This window comes from Prorops nasuta, unplaced genomic scaffold, assembly GCF_024137725.1.
Source record: "Prorops nasuta isolate Cenicafe-Biocafe unplaced genomic scaffold, Cenicafe_Pnas_1.2 PNAS00003, whole genome shotgun sequence".
Taxonomy (NCBI): Eukaryota; Metazoa; Arthropoda; class Insecta; order Hymenoptera; family Bethylidae; genus Prorops; species Prorops nasuta.
Window position 1 is genome coordinate 6,020,960 of NW_027116800.1, and position 21,608 is coordinate 6,042,567.

At 41.4% G+C, this 21,608-nt stretch overlaps 1 protein-coding gene across 3 annotated transcripts; it reads left to right on the plus strand.

Annotated features, from left to right (window-relative positions):
- Positions 1-478: 478 nt before the first annotated feature.
- Positions 479-20,400, plus strand: Utx (Utx histone demethylase). Of its 3 annotated transcripts, XM_066724947.1 has the most exons (12): positions 479-764; positions 1,200-1,447; positions 1,547-1,655; positions 12,564-12,742; positions 12,818-12,946; positions 14,873-15,056; positions 15,133-15,348; positions 15,754-15,909; positions 15,984-17,955; positions 18,046-18,301; positions 18,377-18,714; positions 18,782-20,400. In XM_066724947.1, exons 1-12 carry the CDS (start codon positions 697-699, stop codon positions 18,995-18,997), a joined length of 4,071 nt encoding a protein of 1,356 aa, XP_066581044.1. In that variant the 5' UTR covers positions 479-696; the 3' UTR covers positions 18,998-20,400. The 3 variants fall into 3 exon arrangements, with proteins under 3 accessions (XP_066581044.1, XP_066581045.1, XP_066581046.1); XM_066724948.1 differs by lacking the exons at positions 479-764; positions 1,200-1,447; positions 1,547-1,655 and adding an exon at positions 7,417-8,139; XM_066724949.1 differs by lacking the exons at positions 479-764; positions 1,200-1,447; positions 1,547-1,655 and adding an exon at positions 12,001-12,138.
- The last annotated feature ends 1,208 nt before the right edge of the window (positions 20,401-21,608 follow it).

The following is a 21,608-nucleotide window of genomic DNA, read 5'->3' on the forward strand; positions in this document are numbered from 1 at the left end:
TTACTTTATATTTATCTATAGATTCTTAATATTTTCATGCTATGTTATGTATGTAGTGCATTGTATGACTATTGTATGTATATACATACACTCCAGGAAATTGATTCAGTTATATTTTTTGTGTGTCGTGTACATGTGGCTAATTTCACTCCGTACATTCTCTGCTAATTAAGGGACCGTGCACATCAACACAATGATAGAGAAGTGTCAATGTGTAACTATATACGTACAAATAAATTACACCCAAAAACTGCGAAAATTGACCGATGATTTGTGTTGATAGTATGCATATACACCGATACACATTCTCATCTCACTATCATTATGTTGATGTGCATGGTCCCTATATCACACTATAGTATGTTACGAAGCCGACGATTCAATTTCCCATATTGTAACTATATGTATATTTACGAACACATTATTTTACTTCGCTTACGGCACTTCGCTTACGCTTACTACTACCACCTACCAACTATCACACTACCCTAAACCCTTACCCTTGCTTACCCCGATAATACCGTCATTGGGGAGTAACCTTGTTTTTATTTTAAACAAAGTTTTCATTCATGAGGTGACGAAGTGAGATAGTGAAATCTTGTGTGAACAAATCGGATAGTTTTTAAAACTGTTCTTGATTCTTATTCAAACATGCAGTATTCAGATTTCTAATGTGTATTTTCTTTTCGCACAAAAATGGCTCAGGAGACTGACGATATTAACTTGACTCCCCAGGAATTGCAAATATTATCCGAACTAGATAGGTAAATTGCTCAAGGAATCACAATACTTTCTTTTATTTTTAAAAACAGTCTATACTATTTTTGTATAAGAAAGACTTTCACCGATGCTTGTCGATTATAACCTAAAAATTTGACAGAATAGGCGCGCAATTCAACAACTGCACTTTCCTACAACCTACTGACATCATTTTTCATTTATAATGCAGATTTCACTTGGCATTAATTTAAATCAAATTTTACTTTATTTTGATATTTAAATACTTAATGTGCTTTTCAAATTCTAATCATTTGATTGCTCATATATTGGATAAAAGCATAAATTTATAAGAAAATGTAAATCGTTCAGTAGTATCTTGTAAAATTATAAGTTTTTAAAATTAGCTCTTATGTAACTTCTAGTACACATTTGTAATTTCAATGTGTGGTTTGTAAATAAAATAATATTTTTTTTTATAGTCGACAGTATGGATTCCTTAAACTTAATTCACCTGAGCAGATAAAGAAAAAAGCTTTAGTAGTACGTGCAATAAAGTATTTAGAGAGAATGCTTGTGCAAGCCCAGTCAGAGAAACAGCGTAGGAAAGCTGACAGCACTAAAGGCGATGAATCTAAATATGATGACGAGGATAAAGTAATTAGCATAGATCCTAAAACATATTGCAAACTAGGCCATTTTCACTTACTTCTTGAAGATTATACCAAAGGTAATTAATAAAGAAGTTTTAAGCACTTGAAGCATCATTATTTGCATTATACTTAATGTATTACAATAATATTTTCTTCTTTTATTTTATTTTAAACAGCAATGTCTGCTTATCAAAAGTTTTACTCGTTGAAAGGGGATTACTGGAAAGATGCTTCATTCCTGTATGGCCAGGGCTTGGTCTACTTTCATTTCAACGCATTCCAATGGTGAGTGAATAAAAAGATTTGTTCCCCTCCTTCAAATACAGCCATTTATTTCCATATGCTTACTATTGAAAATTGAACAATACAAAAGGATTATAAATAAAAGAAACTATTACTTTATAAGAAAGTCAGACTCCGCGGGAGTGGTTCACCTTGAAAAAGGGAAGGGGGCGTCGGCCCTTAACAGGGTTCGTGAGTTCATCGCTCTCCTTTGCTCTATCTTCTATTTATTTTTTAATTTTGCGAAGTCCGGCCGGTAACGGTTGCATAGAGGTCGACATGGTAGTCAGACGTATTGTTGTTACTCAGTCGATAATTATGAGATTTTATTCGATCATTTCTACGGTAGATGTCGAGAGTGTTGCTTTGCCAAAATACAGTGCTACACCGAGCAATAGGGCCTACGTGCTCGGCGAATCTTGCAGCATGGCGCTCGATGAATAGCTGTGAGGACTGTGGAGTTTGTGGAGAGCGAAGCGGTGAAGGGAACGGCAAATAATAGTCCAAACTACAATTCCGCCCCATCTTTGATCAGCAAAATGGGGGCTTGGCTGAATCGCCACACCTGAGAATCGACTGAAATAATGTTCATATACTTTATGTTTATCGAATCGTTATTTAGAAATAACTTTCTAATTTTTAAGTAGATGTCATTTTTCTATTATCAGGAGGCTCTGTAGTCTCGTGACAAGTATAAAAAATTAAGCTGCTCGTGAGTAGAGCGCCGAGTATACTTTACCTGCGACGCTGACTTTTAAACCTGTTTAAAGATGAGCTAGACGTATGACAGATTAGTAATATCATTTTCAAGTATAAATAAAACAAACAAAAAATAAGAAAGATACTGTATATTACACTAGTCTGGTCTTCGAGTGAAATGACGACTCACTCGTCGCGCTCCTTCGGCTCGAAATTCCAGCGAGAATCCTTTTTCTGTTTTTCACGCTTCGCTTCGCTAACCGTGGAAGGAAAAGCGAAGAGCAGTAAATAGAACTCTGGAGTTGTGTTGCGACGCAAAGAAAAAAAAAACACAAGAACAATTTGAAGCACATCGTTGGGCATTAAATGCTGGCGTTGCCATGTTTTGCTGTTTTTGCAGTGTGAAAAAGTCATTAGATTGTTTTTCTTAAAGAGCCTATTCTGAGAAGGGACGAAGATTAATCTGTAGCTGTGTACAGAAGCGATAAAAATAATCGATATTTGATTCGACGTGAGAAGGATTTTTAGGAGAAGAAGAGACGTGTGATGGGGTAGAATAAGCTTCGTCCCTTCTTTCATAGGACGGAACGCGTAACCCTTTTCCTGGTCATCGTCAGGGCTTTACAATATTTTACAGCTACAGGGTCGGGGGGGGGGGGGGGGGAAGGGGGGAGGGCGATGGATAGAGCAGAGGGGATGGGTTTGAAAGTTACTTGTAAAGGGGATGATTCATGCAAAGTTTTTTCGTTCTAAGCTATAACACACATCCGTTAATACAGAATCGTCACAAAAATATTTTCATAAGTTCCGTGTTCCGAAAAATATGTCGTGAACTTCGTACAATTTTGTACAGCTTAATTACTTTTCTTGGATTCCAAGTTAAAATCGATCAAGCAGTTGAAATGGTGGATCGTGGCCTGTGGCCTATGGCTATCCGAAAAGCGTCCGCCATAGTGAAACTGTAGTGGATCACGTGCGTTGACTGCGTTGCTGCATAGGGCCACAGAGCGAGAGAGAATGAAAGATGGGTCGCTCTCGCTCGCTCCGCGTTCACCGTTCACGATCGATTTTACGGCTTTACTTGTATGTACTACGCACACGGTCAATACGTTTAAAGCTATTTATTCTTACGACGAAGAAAGGTCCAGATTCAAATCCCAAAGTGTGACGCAGTATTTAGCAGATTCCAAAACTCCGAAAGAATTTCGGAGGCGACGTTGCCTGTCTTCTGGCGACTTCTCATCGTTCCTGAACTTAGCCGTGCGCGCGCGCGTCTCGAAATAATTTGATCTTAGGTTGGTTTCAATAAACCAAACTAAGATCGAGTTTTAGCTTAGCAAACACTTAAGACGAAGACCGAGCTAAGCACTGTATTGAAGGTTAAAGCGAGAGCCAAAAGACTGTACTACACTTAAGTTCCGTTTATTAAAAGCACCCCCTTAAGATGCCAACAATCAAAGAACTAACCTGCAGTACCTAATGCACCAAAGTACTCAAGTCTTTTTCTCTTTCTGTAATGGGTGCTTTTATAAACAACGGTATATATATAGATTTTATATTATTTGATTGTGCAATACTTAGTATTACCATACTCCGTTTAATTCGTTGGCTGACAATGATTTTATTCAAAAATTTGGATTTTTACTTGAGAAAAATTTTTGGTTTCTAATAACAGATCGGTCGGGTACTATCGTGAGATTTTCTAAAGCCTCAAAAGTGGCTTCGATAGTAACCTAAACGTTACTTTAGTATCAAACCTAGTGAGTTAAATGAATTAAGAAAAAATAATTTTTGAACTACAAATTGATTGTTTTTAAATTATAAAAAAGTAATTGAAAATTATCACCTAAACATTTTAACTAATGCTATAGTATTATAGTACTATATGTGCCATAGTGGAATAACAAGATTATTATATACCACCGTTAGAAAACCACCCTATATATATGTATGTGTATATACCTAAAGAGCAGTAACGCTTCTCCTGTTCCACTCATGGAATGAAGAAAAATTACAACCTAGCAAAACAAGAAGTGACGAAATGCAGGGATCGCCGCTTAAAACGTCCAATAGAATACAATATGTGTATCTCCGTAACAATGAGAGATACGACATTTTTGTACAGGACTTTTCCTGTATTTTTGACTCTTTACATTTACTTACATATAGCTCTTACTTAAAATTTGTACGGCTTAAATAATTACTGAGAGGAATACGCATAAACGTTTCCTTGCGTGGACGCATTGGGACCTTTCAAGCGTGGACCCTATGCACGAGAGCTGGCCGTGAACGATAGGACACCGTTGTTTATGTACACTGACCCCATTCCCTTCGGAAGAGACTAAATTCAGCTGTGCCATTATTCGATGAAAACAACTTTAGCCAAAGATCACCTTGAGAAATACGTGCTTTATAAGATTGAAAAGCACAGTAAGTTCAGCAGCACTTTACCATGCATGTGGAAGCTTTGACCTAGATCCGCCGATCGATATTCCCTGGCACAGATACTGCTTCTTAAAATTCATATTTTTCCAAGCTCGCCTGTTAACAGTTAAGACTGACCCTAGGTAGTCGAGCCCTACCTCGACATTCTCTCCCTACGCACGCAATTTCCTTCTTATCGAAGGAGGACTCGCACGACCAAGCCTGAGACTCGATATAATAATAATTCTACGATAAAAAGTGTCAGGTATCGGTAGATGATCGAATTAGTGGTGGCAAGTCGGTGCGTTCGCGGATCGTTCGGCGAGGTCATGGTCAGCGGCCGTGCTGAAACTGAGAGTCAACAAACTCTGTGGCACAAGCCAGTAAGCAAGCGAGTTCAGGCAATCGGCCGGATTCACCGTCCAGTCGACCACATCTCCAGACTCTCTTTGGACCCCTGACTAATTTTTTTTCTTTATCATAGCCCCCACTCCCCTCCCCCTAACTCTCGTATTTCTTAACCATTGCTGCCATCGAAATTTGCCAGTATGGCGTGAGATATATTAACGGACTGCAGAAAACAAGTGACCGGAGATAATGGTCCACCAGGAGCGAGACGCGACGAGAAGAGAGGAGATCGGTGACGTATCGGCTGCGAGCAGCGGTGACGTCATCAAGTAGCGGGGCGTCGGCCTAGCCAATGGCCGCCCGCCACGTCATCACGTGCCTCCGCGGTTCTGCTCGGCAGTCACGTGACGTCACGGTACGGAGGAGTTGAACGACCGCGGCGCCGAGTTCAATACACCAGGAGCCCCGTGTCCGCGCGCCGCGCCTCGTCCGTGCATGCGTCCGGAGAAACGAATGTCGAACTCAACCTTACCGCCGTCGCTGAGTTCCTTCCTTCGAGCACACTCTCCCCCCCCCCTCTTCCTCCCACTACCCACTACCCCGCGCGCGCTCTCTCCTAGTTCCAAATTTCACCACCAGACCCCGCTCGACCAATTTTCAATCCCTGCTCGACTACTTTTTCTAACCTTACCTCAAAACTCGCTACTCCCCTCCGACAATCGAATAAAGCTCTTGAGAAACGTGGCCAGGGATCGATTATACTCTCAAGGATCATCCAAATTGCCGGTCCAGAGGTTAGATCCTTCCTTCCTTCCTGCCGACGCTATTATCCAAAATAGGTTATCCCTCGAATAAGACGCCTCGCCTTTTCCCCGAGCTGCTTCTTCCATTATCCTCTCGAGAAAATTGCCACTGGCGCCAGAAACAGTTTTTTTTTTCTCTACAACTATTTTTTCTGGCTCCTAAAATTTTCAATAAGACGAGTAATCGCACAAACAGGTTCCGTGTTCTGTTAAACTTTGGTTGATTTTCTGACTTAACCACAAAGTTTTGCGTAAGATGCATAGGTGTATAAATGGTTTTCCGTCGGTAGACGGCGGGGCCCTGCCTGGCCCCGTATAAGCGCCTGTACCAAGAACTCGAAACTATTATTACTAGCCTTAATTGTCTGATTATACGTCTGTGACCAGACACCACTGCCATTATGTTTACTATAAACTCCTGAGAGCGCATCAACAAGTCTTATACTTATCGAAATTCGATATCTTTTGTCGAAGAAAAGTGTGCCCCGTGTGTGAGATCGTTTTTACGACAGAAATAAACAGGGTGGATATACGAAGGCTTTGAAATTTTCGGAATAAACATTTGGACATAAAAAAATACATTGAAGCAGTTAGCGCTTTCTCGAGCGTTACTAAAATAAACACGAATTTCTGGTTTTCTTTCTCGTTGATACGAGATTCTAATGAAACAACAAAATGATTCTTCCGTTCAATTAATCGTGGAAAGGAAAGGGGTCTTTTTTACACGAAGGCTAAAATGGTTGCTTGAGCAAAGCGCTAATTTCGCTCATATTAAGTACGTTTTATCTGATGGCAAGCCACGTGACCGGAACACGCACCTTGTCTTACCACGTGCTTACCAAGTGCATTCCTTTTTCGACAGTTTACTAACATACTTTTCGCGCTAACCATAAACCACTGCCTTTTCTTTCTCACAAATATGCATATACAATTATTTAAGCAAATCGTGACGAGTGGTGGCTCGATTCGTTTATTGATTTTTCTGCAACAGTGTTCATTATTTTTAGCGCCTGGTAACAGATATCAAATATACCCGTTAAACCGTGAGTCGTGAAAATAGTACGGAGATTTTGAAACATATTATTATAAACTCGAGCAAAGATCGATTAGTCGCAGCGAAGCTTGCTCCAATTACGAGGGTTTGACGGTGATCGAATTAATTAATTGAAACCGTCAGTCCGCATTTCTCTTATCCAGTTTGCGCTTCGTATCAGTTAAAAATAAACGTCTGTATCCACGTGAAGCGAGAGATATCGATGAATGGTTTGTTTTTTAGAAGTAAAAATTAGTCAAAGTGCACGGTGCATCGGTCTAGCTAGGGATGAGTTCGGGCAATGAGCTGCCAAGAGAATCACCATGCGCGCATGCGCGTCCCAGAGCCATCCCCACTCGCGCTATTTCGCGTTATTTTTCCCCTCCCACTCCCCCCGCCCCTACTGCCGCTCCTAATCCTCGCGCGGCCTTCGAGCGTCAGTCGCGTGAGAGCCATCTAGAGGGGCAGGTGTCTCCCTACACTCTCTCCGTCTCGTTTTACTCTCCCTGGATCTCTCCCACACTGCCACATTCATTTTTAACGACTTAAAACTACGATTAATAAAGTAGATAGAGAGACAGAGAGAGAGAGAGAGAGAGAGAGAGAGAGAGAAAGATAGAGTTCCTCGTTGACTGTTCTTCGCGCGCAGCTCTCTATCCCATCCGTTGCAAGAGCGTGCATTCGTGAGTTTTTGGTAGTGTGCTCGCTGCTCTACGTGTGAGTGTTCCATGTGTGTGCGTGCGACAGGGTGTGCTTTGTATTAGTGAGAGGCTCTGGCTCTGCCCCAAGTAGCAACCACTGCCCCGTGCGTTCGGTGTTCCGCCGGCGAAGCCCGAACCGTGTCGTGTCCGGGCTTTCCGTCGCTGGAATACTCTCACTCGGCTCTTTGAGAGCCTCTTTCATCAAAGGGAAATAGGTACAATTGATACTCTTGCATAATTGACGACGAGGGCCAAATGGATAATCAGTTTGGAAAATGTGATTAAAGAAATGTTGACAACAACGAGGAGGATGAAAAGGCCAATGAATAGTAGAATAAACGTGTTGTTGTACTTGTTTGTGAATATATCGTAGATGTGCAGCGACGAGTGACATCTAGGCGTCTGTTTTTCGTTAGTCGCCTATACACGGATATATGTATATATATATATATATACTCAAATTCCAAACGATTTAAATGGTGAGTGAGCTCTTCCCCACTCCACTCCACACTCTAGTCATATTCAAGGACTCTCGAGCCAATGGGAGATCGATACTCGGTACACTCGAAAAAGGAAATATTGCAATTTTCCGTTGGTCGAGAGGTACAAACACCGACGGCGAATTTGGGATACGGGCGTGAATTTTCGGCTCCGATCGATGCTTCCCCGGGCTGCCGGAAGGTTTCGCGTGCGTATCGTATGTACGCCCTCCGCGCTGCTAGCTTACACTGTGTGATTGGCGAGAAGAAATAGAGACCATAGCAGAAGAACGATTGTTACATTACATAATGTTGCTGTAAGCGGATGTAGTTGCAGGAATCTGGCGTGGACCTTGAACCGCGGCCAACAGTGAGACAAGACAGGGCACAAGTTCTTCGGCTTTTACGGGGGGAACAATAACGCAGGGCACACGTTAATCGTTGCTATTGCTTGAGTAGGTCAATGCAACAAGTCGCATAAATGCCGAGCTCAGCGTTGATAATGCGTGAAAGCTTGAGGAATAGTTGTAACTACGTGCATTTGCAAACAGCTGAGAAACTGGGTCACGTATGTGTACAAGCGCTACCCGCGCACACGGAGATACAAACATAAACATACGAGTAGCGCCGCGTCGCTATAACCATCAGTACCCGGAAACACCACCAAAATTCTCAGCGCTTATATATTTGACTCTTTTTTGTAATCTAGCACACAAGTTGCACTTTATTAGAGATTTGATTGAATTTTCCACTAATTTTCATACTTTGCACCGTTTCCTATTATCTTTCAAAGATTATTGCCTTATCAGACGTACGGCTATCTCTGGAGTATATTTCAGCGAATTTCTATTTATATATATATATATATGCAATGAACGAATAAGAGAGAGAGAGAGGGAGAGATAAGTAAATGGTTGGTAAATAAGTTTAGGGCGAGAGAGTGGAACGCTGCAATAATTGCACAAGATTATGCAAACGCCATAGATGAGACAGATTGGCGCAAGACGTTGAAATTGCAAGATCCGCAAATTTTCGCAGGTGTAAGTCGCTGCTTCTTGGATGATGCAGGTATACTAGAGAGACTCCCAACTAACTCCCAGCCGGGGTCGACGAACTCTCAGGTCCCTTTTCCTCCACCCTTTCACCTCTCCCTACCTCTCTTTTTCTCATACCTCCGCGCGCGCGGATTCCCCTTACTCCCTCTTCCTCTCCCGCACCAAGGGCTCCGGTTCACGTGGGCGACTATATTTTCTTCCGAGACCCCTTCACGTGCACGCCAACAATACCGACTTCTAATCGCTTGCTTTCTCACTCCTTCCAAAAACTGTAAAGCTTAACAGGAAGTTAACTGTAGTTTCACTCTGTGACTGACAACAAACTGGATTCCACAAGTTTCAGGATAGAGATTTTATCTCAAATTTTTGTCTTACCTTCAAAAGTCATTTAACAATAAAATTGGAGCGACCCTGAAAATTTCACTGGTGCGAGAAACGCGTCATTGTCAGATTATGCGACTAGCAACGCGAAATTCTATTTATGGTTAGGTGGCAACACTCGCTCGGCTCCTCATTGCGCAATTAAGCAAGTTTTTCTGGCGAATTAGTTGTAAGCGAGGATACAGCGCGCCTCGACTTGAAAGAAAGCGAATGAATTAGTGCGGGAAAGCATAGAGAACCAGTTTTCGAGTAATAGTGTCGGCACTCGACGGAATGAGATGCGACGAACAACCGTTTCTTCCTTCCCTGGTTCGCTGTTAACATGCAGCACGGAGCAAAGCAGAGCAGGAGCAGCGCTGCTGCTTCCGAGCCGAGCGGAGCCGAGTCGGGCCGATCTGAGCCGAGCCGAACCAAGTCAGATCCTACTTGGCGTCACGCGTCAACAGACGAGAATAAAACAATGTTGGTGAGCAGACTTCAGGGCCATCTTTGCACACCACTTCTATCTCTGCTCTCTGTGTAACTTTGAATTCATCTTTCTCTTATCAGTCCAGCAGACTATAATAAATACTGATTACTGCACGATAGAAGAATGAATCCTTGGCAGAAGAGAGAAGCACTTGGAGCTTCGACAAGGGACGTGAACCTTTTTTTCACTCTTTCGCCCACTCCACCGTTAAAAAACTGGTTCCTCGGGGATCTATCCGTCCTTTGGTTCTGCAGCGCCAAACAGAGCAACTCAACTCAACATCACTGCTAATAGAAGAATTGAGAGAGAGAGAGAGAGAGAGAGAGAGAGAGAGAGAGAGAGAGAGAGAGAGAGCTTCTTTGCAGAATTAGAGACTAGGAACGAAAGAAAAGTGTTATCACGATAACTGAGTAATGCTTTATCTAGATGGAATAACGAGGGTCGCGCCTAGAACTATACATTACACCGAGATTACCTTTGTTTCATACAAAAGCTTTGGTGAAAAAGATATCGATGGTGACGCAATGTGCGATTACGGCTGTCCCCACCACGGCACAGCACTCGCGCTCGAAGGACGAGACCTTCGAGTACACTTGCACGTTCAGTCATTACACGCGATATATCAGGTTATATCTAGCATCAGCTGATAGGCCGTACTCGCGAAAAATGAAAACTTAATTCTTTTATGTTTTTTTTTGTCCGCTTCAGAGGGAAATATGTTATCACGTGTGTTATAGAGTAGGTTAAGCTAGGTTAGGTTCTGACTACGCGTACTTGCACGTGAGACGCGCGAATAATTATCGTGCGTTGTTTGGATAAATTCTGAACGAATGGGGCAAGCAGGCCAGAAAACGGAAACTAACAAAAACTTAATTGGAACTCCGCCCTGCTTTGCTTTGGTCTATAATGTACCTCGCAGTCCTTTCTCGGTTTCCTCGACGCGAATACTGGTCGCATTCTTCTCTTCATTAAAGAAAAAAAACAAAAAGAAAAATGCTAAACAAAATGGATAGGAGAGGAAATAGCCGCCCTTAACGAAGTAAAACAACGACCTCAGTGCACACCTGTTCACCCTAACGAAAATATTCCAATATGAAAGATCTCCAATTGATTTGATCGCTAATTCTCCCGATTTCCTTTCTCTCCTCTTCTCCGAGTATTGCGGTTGCGTTAGCAGACAAAGACAGGTGAAAGAGAGAAAAAAAGAGTAGGAGGTGGATTTTCTGGTGGGGAGGGGGGGGGGGGCTATCGACGTGAGACAGGATGTGGGCAGCTGTTTACAGTGTTTACCAGCTGGAGGATCCATGTTGCAGAAACTTACCTACAAAAAATGCAAAAATCTATGTTTGCCTCTCTGAATAAAAAACGGAAAATGAAAGTATAGGAGTCTCCACTAAAGCAGCGTCGGGGTGAACAGTTTGAAATTTCGCAGCTGCAGGTCCTCCTGCATCTGTCTCCGGCGATGCGCTCGCACGTGATCATTTATTCGCCTGCTGCAAACTGTAACTTGTGCAATTTTTCATCGATCCAACTCCACAGAACTGAATTCCAGAAATAGAAAGACAGCAGCGCGACTATTTTTAACCGCCAATTGCGTAAGAATTTCTACCGTAAGAGAGCGCGTCGGAGGTCGGCGATCTATCGATTCGTCACGATTGTCCCGTTCCGATTGGCTGAGCGAGAAACGCGCGCCACTTTCGATATACACATAGGCGAATAATTTTCTTCTTACGCAACACTGTTTGTTTTTGTGTCTTCGGGTCGAAAGGTTACTTCGTGTGGTGAATTATTAATGGATCAGCTTTGATTTTTCTTTATCGATCGAGATTGTCAGTTGTCAGTGTTGCCGCGGCGCGTTCTAGCTGGGAGCAGACAATGGCGCCCACCTACCGCTAACAATTTCCTACTGACCCACATACACCACTCCACTCCTACGCGTTTCCACACACATGCAATATTACGCAATGGCATCCGACCACTCTTGCAAACTGTGCGTTACTCACGATGCCTTCTTTCTTCGACCAATTGGAAAGCTTCGAGCAACATAACCTATAAGAATCCACAGAAAAGATGGACGAGGAACCGGAAGTCACAGTTTGTTCATTCAAATATGAGACTATATTCGCTGTATACGCACTTATTACCCATTAGACACGTATCTCCTTATATATTATCGTTGATCATAAGCGAGTAAAGGGCTCGTGTGGTATATCGTGTTCGTCGTATCCGTTTAGGGTGCATTTTAATGCAGCCATTTTAACACTTCATAAATTAATTACGAATTCGTCCATGATTTCTTTTTTACTTCGATGCAATGACTACTGACCTATCTGCAGGAGCAAAAAGCCAGCTGTTTACTATTCGCCGCCTATTTATAGAAAATATCCCTGAGAAGAGCGCGTCCCACTTAGATAAACTATCTCCCTCTTCCGGCTAACCGTACACACAAATACACACACACATATATATGTATAAAATGATTGCTCAGAGGAGAATTTTAACGTTTTTGCTTTTTGCAGGGCAGTGAAAGCATTTCAGCAGGTGTTATGGGTCGAGCCAGGATTTCCACGAGCCTGCGAGGTTCACCTACGGCTCGGCTTGATGTTCAAGGTCCACGCTGACTTCGAAGCAGCTCTCAAACACCTGACACTAGCCCTCATCGATGCCACCACACCTGCTTCCTTCTCCAAACTCGAAAGTAAGCTATCTAATTCTATCTTCCTTATCTCGATTAAAGGCAGTTTTTCTCAACTCATGCATTCATTTCTTGCAGTCAAATTTCACATTGCGCATCTGCACGAGGTTCAAGGAAAATATCGTCTGGCCAAGGAACACTACGAGGCTTTGCTCAAGGAAAAATCATTGCCATCTCATTTGAAGGCCGATATTTGTCGTCAACTGGGTAAGCTTCGTGGACGATTGAAGGTTCATGAGCCCCCAGGATACATACGCCAAGTAGCAGACACGTATATTGATTTATTCCGTGTCGGGGGTGGCTCGGGGATGAGATAAAGAGCGAACGAGAGGAGGAAGTAGGGATAGCAACCGTGAGATTGTGGGAACCAACCCCTCTCGAGACCACTTCTGCGCATGCGCACACCGCAGCCAGTCGAGCCATCCCCTCTCTTCCTTCCCCAATGCTAATTTCACTTTCCTCATCTTCCTCCTGCTCCACACCCCTATCCCCACGCGTCATAGTAATAAACATTTCCAGACTGTGAATTATCGAGTCATTTCTAATGAGACGATTGCTGAAAAAAGGAAGCAATCGACCACTACACAGGACATGCGAGTAGTCCCTAGTATGCGTGAGTCTCGTGCACAGTCCCCCTTTTTGTCCATAAACTCACACAGAGAGGCGTGTATGGATAGCGTGCTGCTCCTTCTCTTCACCACCCCTCTCCGGACCTTTTCCTCTTGCCTCCTTTGTGCCCTGGCCTTTTCGGTCGCGTCTCCTACCCCCTCCCCCCTACACTCTCTCCAGCCTGACAGATGGCACGCACCAACACTTCAAACCTGTGCCACATAATTTGCCCACAAAAACTTGCACAAGGAAGAAATTGCAATTGGCGAGATACGTCACAACGATTCTTCTTTCTCCCAAAAAGATGAACTGCAGAGAATTGTGCTTCTTTCGTATGAACGACCTGTGCACAGTTTTGAGAATCGAGGGTTCCACCAGGCCTAGAAAAATAAATCAAAAAGCTTTAAGGATGAATGGGTAGTGTACGGATCGACGGCTGGGGAGCAAAAATAAAGTCTCGGTCGTTCACCGTCCATGTTCCAGGGAAAAAAGAGCTGAAGATGATGAGGAAAATGTCACTCGTTTGATTTGAACATTTTTGAATTACTCGATTCCTGTGAATAATTTTATTGCTGAAAAAAGAGAGTTTTAGAAGCAATATTTCATTCATCTTTCTTGTTTTTATCCAAGGATGTACAATAAAACTAAAGTACCTGTACATCCTCTACCGGATTGAAACGGTACTGGATTTTTACAACCTGTTTACGGTTCCTCGGTGTCGACCGGTTCCTCGTTTGCTTCTTCCGTTTTTTCCTTCCTCTTTATTCCCTTCCTTCGAAAACTCTCCCCCTACGATAATTCGCAATTCCTTTTTTATGGTCGTACCCGTCCTCTCTGTTTAGCAGCAATCGTCCGTAGGAAAAATCTTCCTTCGGAACCTTCCAAGTATCTCTTCTACTCAGATAGTTCGAGAGATTTTCAAATCAAGTACAGTTAATTTCTTCTAGATTCTACAATTATTGTCAATTTTCAAGGTCTGCTCGATGGACTTGGGTGGTATCTGTGTGATGGCTGAGGAATGTTGTACAAGCTCTTGTAACTTCTATTTTAAAATTGTAAGCAACAAGTAAAATAGAATTACTTCCCATATAAAATATCATGGGGAAAGTTAGTCGAAGGCTCTACGCCTATGTTTATAGAGGGTTGTAATTCGAGAATGTCTTGAAGGGGAAGTGGGGTAAAAGTGGCTACCCTAGGGCCATACCTGCGAAAATCTATTCAGTCTCCAACTGGTCTAGCTTGGAAGCAGCACGTCTTCCTGTATTCTACACCAATCACTCTCGTTGTCTAATCAAGTACGAAAGACTTGTTTCAAACCCTCGTCCACCGAAAACATTAACTTCGTTTGAAGTTTTTTTCTTTTTTAAACGACGGATATTCTCGAATCTCACAAGTCAAACTGATCTGCATCAAGGGCAAGCGAGTTTACTCTAACGGTTTTTCCAAATAAGACTGCTTTGTGATAAGAGACTTTTATAGTGCTTTTGTTTTACCAATGTGTTCAGTTTGGATTGTTACTTGCAGGATGGATGTACCATGTTGTTGATTGCCAAGTGCTGGGAGTAACAAGGCAGCAGAAACAAGCTATAGCAATTCACTGTTTGCAAAAGTCTATTGAAGCTGAGCCAAAGAGCGGACAAAGCTTATATTTGTTAGGACGTTGCCTGGCTGCGTCCGGAAAAGTTCATGATGCGTTTATTGCTTATAGGTGATTATCCAAGGAAATTTTTGTTGATATAATAAGTGTTAAGGAATAATGATAATAATAATTTCGTTATCTACAGAAATTCTGTTGAAAAGTCGGAAGGTAATGCAGATACGTGGTGCAGCATAGGAGTTTTGTATCAACAGCAGAATCAGCCTATGGATGCGCTTCAAGCCTATATTTGTGCAGTACAATTAGACAAATCGCATTCCGCCGCTTGGACTAATCTGGGAATTTTATATGAGAGTGTTAGTCAGCCAAAGGACGCGTTGGCTTGCTACGTAAACGCTTCAAGGTAATAAATTAATATCGTTTTTTGCTCATTGTGTAAAATCTTCCAAGGTAACAATTAAATTAACGTGTTTGGAAACAATCAAAGTCTCATTCGAAGAATAATCTTATAAGATAATGTAAAAATAATTCAAGTCACTTGCCTTATTTTTATTTGAGCAATTCCTTTTTATTTTATTCTTTTATTTTTATTTTGTCTCATATTTCTTCAATCCTTGTAAGTACATTTTCACATTATTATACCTTTATACGTATACTTGCATATACTTCACAGGCAAAGATTTTTTTCACATCCTTATAGCAGCATCGTAAGTTCTACATGATCTGGATAACATTTGTAGTAATTCAAAAACTATCCTGGTCACGCTTTATAGTCGACATGATTTTAATGCGTTTCGGTGATTTACAGAGGCAACAATAATACTCCAAGCTGCACGAGTCCGTTGGCTGTTTTTGGTGGTGCCAAGTCTGGAGGGAACGTTCCGATGAACCCATCCTTACAGCAACGTATAAATTTTTTGCAAAGCCATCTGAGTCAAGCACCGATGCCTTCAGTAGCTACTAAGTGAGTTTAATACCTAAAAAATGAGAATATTTTTTCTGGTTCTGTGAGTTTATAAAAAAAAATTTTTTTCATAGAAGACGGCAATTGCCGTCCATAGAAGAGGCTTGGAATCTGCCAATAAGTGCGGAGATGTCCAGCAGGCAGCAGCAACAACAGCAGCCATCGGGTGGTGCATCGGGCTATAAATATGCCGGAGGTCCGACAGGCCCTCCTCCTCCATATCCGCAGGGCCAGGGACAAATTTTGAATACGAAGAGATTCAAAGCAGGAGAAGAACCAATTTCCGCGAATGCACAACAGAGGCCGCCTCCATTTTATTTATCACCCCAACAATTGCAAATGCTGCAATTCTTACAGCAGAATCAGGGTAGCTTGACTCCACAACAGCAAGGTTTATTGGCCCAATTGCAGCATCAGTACAGATCGATGCAGCAGCACCAACAGCAATTGAGAGCGCAACAACAACAAGCAGCCCAGCGAGGTCTTCGACCGGGTCAACCAGGATATCCTACTGGCTATGGACACCCTCAATTGCCTGGCCAGCCAGGCCAACCAGGCCAGCCAGGTGTCATTAAGAATTACGGAATCCCTCAGCAACCACTGCAGCAAGGGGGCACGGTCGCTCTACAAACTGGTTTTTCCGATTCCAACGTTGCCTATAATAACGCTGCCACTGGCAATACACAAACCCCAGGGATGCCATATAAATCTGCTTCTGATCCCAGTTATCCTCAAAGACAATTGTCTTCTGGCCAATTCAACCAGTACCCAGCCGCTAATCAATGTTCGGCTCAAGGCTACACCCAGATCTCATCCACCACTAGTAATTATCCAGAAGGCTCGGCGGGTAATAAAGACCTTGGAGTGACGGATCAGGAGCTTCAAGCTCTGCTCTCTCAACGGGATATCGCCACTTCTCTGGCAGAGGATCTGCTGAAACATTTTGGCTCCGAGGATTTGGACGTTAAAGAAGATACGTCTGCAAGCATCATGAACAATGGTACATTAAGCTCAGGCCCATTCTCACCGTCGAACGTCGATGGTAACTCTGAAAAGGTTAAAGATATTAAAGTAGAAAAGATGGACGATAGCCAGGAATCCCAGTCGTTAAAATTGGAGACTCCAGAAACTGGCGAAACAAACTCCAATTCGATTGTGGAAACTGTAAAGTGCGAAGCAACCTCAAGCACGAATAAAATTGATACGAATACTCGTATGGAGCCAGTTTTGAAGCTAGAGAGCTTATGTGAAACACATGCCGAGTATGAGTTAAGCATAGACATGGATTCCAAGTTAGTAATAGATGCATGTAAGGGTCAAGGATTGAAAGGCGTGCCGAACTGTTCGATACTAAGCGATCGTTCTCCGCCGCCCGCACCTCCGGACCCACCAAACCAAAGATTAACAAAAGAACAACTCTTACCACCAACTCCAAGCGTATTCTTAGAGAATAAGAAGGAAGCTTTCAGTCCTCAGCTTCAGGAATTTTGTCTGAAACACCCAATTGCCGTTATTCGCGGCTTGGCAGCTGCTCTTAAGTTGGACCTGGGACTGTTCTCAACGAAAACGTTGGTTGAAGCAAATCCTGATCACGGAATCGAGGTAAGAACTCAAATGCAGCAAACCAGCGATGAAAACTGGGATCCCGTGATGGGCAGGAAAGTGTGGGGCTGTATAAGCCATAGAAGTCATACCACGATAGCCAAGTATGCTCAATACCAGGCATCCAGTTTTCAAGAGAGTTTGAAGGAAGAAAGAGAAAAGGCTCAGGGGATTCATACGTCAAACTTATCGGATTCTGACTCGAAAGACAGCACTGGTGCTGTCAGAAGGAAAAAGGGTGCATTTGGATTGGCTGGACGTCCAGGGTCGAAAATGTTACGTTTTGGAACCAATGTGGATTTGTCCGATGAGAGAAAATGGAAGGCACAGCTTCAAGAGTTAATGAAGCTTCCTGCGTTTGCTAGAGTAGTCTCTGCTGGGAATATGCTAAGTCATGTTGGTCATGTTATATTAGGAATGAATACAGTTCAGTTATACATGAAGGTACAAATAAAATTTTTTTTATCATTATTTGATCTCAGTAATCACTCGTAAAATAGATTTTAATATAATGCTGGATCACGAATTTTTCAGGTACCTGGAAGTAGGACCCCTGGTCATCAGGAGAATAATAACTTTTGTTCTATTAATATAAATATTGGTCCCGGGGATTGCGAATGGTTTGCCGTTCCTGATGCCTATTGGGGAGTAATATGCGCCCTCTGTGAACGTAACAATATCAATTACTTACACGGGAGCTGGTGGCCTTCGCTAGAAGATTTGTATGAAGAAAACATTCCGGTGTATAGGTTTTTACAACGACCTGGAGATCTTGTGTGGGTCAATGCTGGTAGGACATCATTGGAGCATTATTAGAGTTACGTAAAATAAATGCGAAATGCTGAAGCCTTCTTTAATGTTCCAGGTTGCGTTCATTGGGTGCAAGCGGTTGGCTGGTGCAACAATATTGCATGGAACGTAGGCCCGCTTACTGCGAGGCAATACCAACTGGCCATCGAACGTTATGAATGGAATAAATTACAATCCTTCAAGTCCATTGTACCAATGGTTCACTTGTCATGGAACTTGGCAAGGAATATTAAGGTTTCCGACCCAAGGCTCTTTGACTTAATTAAAAACTGCCTGCTGCGAACAATGAAACAATGCTGCTTGATCTTAGAATTTGTAAAAAGTAAAGGCGTCGAAGTTCGATTTCATGGGAGAGGGAAAAATGAAGCCTCCCATTACTGCGGACAATGCGAGGTAAGAAGCGAAGGATTAATCATTTTCTTTGTTAAAAGGAATTATTAATGAACGAAATATTTTTTAGATCGAGGTATTCAACATTCTTTTCATTCGAGAGCAAGAAAAAAGGCACGTGGTGCATTGCATGGACTGCGCCAGGAAGCAAGCTCCGTCCCTAGAAGGTTTTGTCTGCTTAGAAGAATACAGAATGCGAGATCTCATGGACGTTTATGACGGTTTCGCGCTTCACACATCCCTCACTGCCGCTTCGCTATCGTCCCAAAACAGCCAGTCCTCTTGAGGTTACATGCAACATAGATATCTAGACTTCCTCGGCACTCTTCAGTGACTCGAATGCTATATCTCTGTGTAAATATCGATAAACGTATATACGATAAGCATTATCTAAGTACCTGAGAGCCCCTTCTTCGGGCACTGACAAAGGTTTCTAGTTGGACTGTGCACGTGGACGGACCAGTGTTGACAATGATAATTAGATACAGTGATTATATTGGACATGAATTTGCATACACTCCCTTTAAAATCCTAGAAAAAAGATCCTGGGTTAAGATTCTTGAATAGAACACAAGCAAGTGCTCAGATGTAGAAATAAATATTTAAATCCTAGGAGTTTGATAAGCTCTGCCCAGTTGCAGAAATCTTAACTAGAAGATTCTGAGTTAGCGTATTTAGGCTGGTAGGATTAGACACAAGTCTCGAGTTTTTTACTTCTCGGTTTGAAGGCTGGTGAAAGACTGGATCATCTTCTCTCTGAGAATCCTTGTTATACTTTACTAAGCTTAAGGCGCGCGCTATTATCGACAACGGCAATGAGTAAAAGAATCGATAGCATATCGCGCCCTGTGTTTAGTTAGCTCTATTTGTACAAATAATTAGTTTATTAGCGAGCAATATGCCGGTGCATCTTGGTTCTCGAGGAAACTATTAGAAATGCAATTTCGGTAGTTCTCGGGTAGATGAAGAACTATGTCGAATGAATTAGGTGTGGATATTGATAGTAAACAATAAAATGAGAAAATATTAGAAAGACTGCGTTTTGACATGTAAATTACAAAAATTATTAATAATTTTGGCTTTTAAAATTTCGCGACAAAGGTGTACCGAGTATTAGTTACCGAAATTAATTAAATTATACCGAAATGTTATCGTCCTCCTCAAAGGCGATGATAGGGAAGCTTTTGGGCTAAGCTCAGTAACGATTAGAATTTCTGTCGAAAGTTTTGAGATAAATCTTTGTTAACCAAGAACGAAAAGATCATTTTCGTTAAAATTTCTATCCGGGGTCAAGTTTTAACCAATTCTTTTATCTTGAATGACAGCCTGTAGATTGTTTCACTCGTCTGAAATTTGTTGTAGCATTATTGCGATTACCCACCAATCATGTTCCTTTATTTTGCAAGTAATTATAATATACTAGCAATTAATGAGTCAATGGATGGTCTGTATTGAAGAAAAGAAAAATTGAGAAAATGTTATTTACTGCCAGGATTATTTCAGTTAGGACAAAGAACGAATTATCTGTTATAAATTATTATAATGGACGGTAAATATTGAATTAAGATGCAAAGTTGCTCAAAATACTTGTACGTCGTTATAGGCGAAATGGGATTACTTCGTTAAATTATTTTTAGCAATTTCAATCAGTCAGAGAATAATGGAAGGGGCTTTCATTTAAATTTTTAATATACTGCCAGTTCACTTTTTCATCGGTTACCTTCAATCCTAGTTTTCCTTGGTTTTACATAATTTATCAATTTGGGTTCGTTAGAAAGCTTTTACTAGATAATGTTACTGTGACACGAAATGTGGTATTGGACTTTAGGTGATGTAATTTAAGGCAACAAAGAAAAAAGAAGAAAGAAAGCATCTCCAATCTCGTCAATTGGTCTTGGTATTTTACATGCAGACGTATCTGCCAGATTATGTATTTTCGCAATATTGAAAAAGAAAAGAGGCAAAGATTAGATAAATCAACATCATCCACAAGATCATCCGCGAACTATTTTTGAAAAAATCTAGAAGTGCCAGTTGATCAAGAAATTCTTTAATAAACTGCATTTCAATTTTATATGCTGATTGTGGAATCACGTTATATATTTCTATATAGCATGTAGCGTATTTCTATATCACGACGAAAACAGAATAAAATTAAGAAATTTCACAAATTTAGTCGAATGTATTTCTGTAGTGTAAAAGAGATGATGTGAGGTATACCGTGAGATTGAACAATTTTACGTGAAGGAAAAAATAAGATTAAAGAGAGGGAGACTCAAGATCCTATACATCTGACAAAGAGAGATTCTTCTCTTTTGCTCCTCTTTCTCTTTCTCTCTCTTTTTAATCACTATGTGAGTTTTTTTTTTTTTTCAACAAAATTGTTGAATATATTTTGATTGAATTGCATGAACACTTAGTCGATCCACGCAATGATCTCAATGCATTTTGCAATAGAAAAAGTGATGAAAAACTGCCGTTATCTAGAACTGATTTGACAATGTCGAGTAACGAAAAAAATATAAATATATATATAGAAATATATACATAAGTAATATTTAAATTAATAGCGTTAGGCGTAAGAGACAGTGTTTTAATTGGAATAAAATGCAAAGAACGCATAAGGCATATAGTTTGTGCTGTGAAAAAAATCACTGTTTAAATTTGATATTTGTCCCTTTGCATTACGTTATAAGTACTGTGAAATGTTCTGGAACAAAAGTCATATTTTTATGTTTTTTTTTTTTTAATTGAAATTTTACAATTTTCTGCAAGGAGGAAATCTGCTGATAAGTAGTTAATACTTAATAGCACAATAAAATTTGTGTTTACCACGGTTCAAATTGATCAGGAACACTTTTTTTGAGTGATAAATTACAGCGTATACTTAACTATTA